This window comes from Phalaenopsis equestris, unplaced genomic scaffold, assembly GCF_001263595.1.
Source record: "Phalaenopsis equestris unplaced genomic scaffold, ASM126359v1 Scaffold000893, whole genome shotgun sequence".
Lineage (NCBI taxonomy): Eukaryota > Viridiplantae > Streptophyta > Magnoliopsida > Asparagales > Orchidaceae > Phalaenopsis > Phalaenopsis equestris.
Genome location: NW_018165332.1, coordinates 278879 through 280635, shown reverse-complemented (window position 1 = coordinate 280635; position 1757 = coordinate 278879). Strand labels below are relative to the sequence as shown.

The 1757-nt window shown below is 39.0% G+C and overlaps 1 protein-coding gene across 1 annotated transcript in view; it reads right to left on the bottom strand.

The window, feature by feature from the left end:
• Positions 1-368, bottom strand: part of LOC110032240 (putative ubiquitin-conjugating enzyme E2 38) — a gene marked incomplete in the record, with an annotated part of 40198 nt that extends 39830 nt beyond the window's left edge. The window contains 1 exon segment of the mRNA XM_020735805.1: positions 90-368. Within this exon segment, the coding sequence (XP_020591464.1) occupies positions 90-121 (32 nt within the window).
• Positions 369-1757: the final 1389 nt, after the last annotated feature.

The window sequence follows — 1757 nt, the reverse complement described above, 5'->3', positions numbered from 1 at the left end:
TTCCGATCTAAAATGCGTTTCCTGCAAATGGAGACCGTAAGAATTAAGGGAAACCAAAGAAGATAAGAAAACCCTAACCAATCGCTCACTTGGGAACGCGGCCGGCGGCGCGCTTCGACATCTCGAGAAGATGCTCGATAGACGTCACCAAGTTTCTCGAGCAAATAATCTCGAGAGAGAAGGCAGGCGAAAAGGCAAGTTTACTCCTTCCAGTTTACGAAGGCAAGCCATTACTCGAATTTATATCGCCGGGGAGGAGTTCCGCCGATTGGGTTCAGTGCAGCGTATACTTCGAAGATTTCTGAGATCACTGCGGTATTTACTTTGGGACGATTGGTAGAGAAGAGAAGGCTGACTGTTAAGACTGCAACAATTTCTCATCAATTTTTATTTTTTTATTTTTATTTTTTTTTTTTTGGGAATAATTTACATATCTAGCACACCATGAGTCCGTATTTATAAATGAGTTTCATTAATAGAAAATTAAATACTGACTTCAAAAGTAAAAGTGATAAAGCAATAAAAAGTGGAATTTTTGGGAATAGAATGAACTTTAAAATAATAGTGCTCAAAAAAAGTTGTTCATAGAAGGTAATATAATATGATAAAGGTTTCATGTAAAGACGAAGGAGTAAGGCCTCATATAATTATTGTTGTGAAAAATGACGGCAATAAAGTGAAAAATCGAATCGAGAAAAATTGTAAAATAGAAAATACAGTGAAAACAAACAGTTTTTCGTGGTTCGGCAAATTGCCTACGTCCACGGAGCTGTAGATGATTTTATTAATTTAAGGAACAACACCTGTTGATCGCCTTGAAGATTATAAGAAAATAATCTCTCTCTCTTCCTCTCTCTCTCTCTCTCTTCACCTTCTCTCTCCCTAACGGAGAGCCACCAACGAGAATAACAGAAAAAGATGGAGAGAGAAACTCTTCACCTTCTCTCTCTCTAACGGAGAGCCACCAACGAGAATAACAGAAAAATATGGAGAGAGAAAAACATGCGATGCCTTGCACTTCCTTCTTCCTTACCGTGTTACCGTGAGCCAACAAAGGAGAAGAAAACAGGAGTGAGGCACGACAATACTTTTACTTCCAGCATCCATATATATAACTCTTCCTATTCAGCCCAATAAGGAAGAAGCAGCCCAGTTTTGGAAGCCATGTGACGCTACAGTTGGGAAGAAATCTAGTTAGCAGGTAAATTACATGTTTTCTATTATTAGCTCAATTAACCATGTTTAGGAGGCCCATAACAAGGAAATTATAAATCCTTATTTGTGAATTCTGGAGATGGCGGGGACAGCAGGATCCTTAGACGAAGCTTTAACAGGAAATGATTAAATTAGATTAATTTAATCAAAAGCTGGCTACTAGGAGAAATTCCAAATTAGAGCAGTGGACCGGGCTCCACCACTACTCTACAAATCTCCCACTTAGAGACAGATACACTGACTGTACCATCTACTTGATGCATCAACCATTGGTTGTACCGACATTTTTCCTCAAACATTATATCCTCCACATCTGCAACTCAAAACCTCGGTCTTCATGTCAGAATACCAGCTGAAGTCGAGCACAACTTCAGATTCTCAAGAGTAACACCCTCAGTCGATATATCAGCATCAACATAGTCTTGTACCTCCTTTCCTATGTTACTTTTGTATCTGCTAACAACTCCCACTGCATTCGCAATATCCTGTATCAATTGAAAGCCCTTTTCAACAAGTCCAGTCTTGTAACTTATGCTACCATC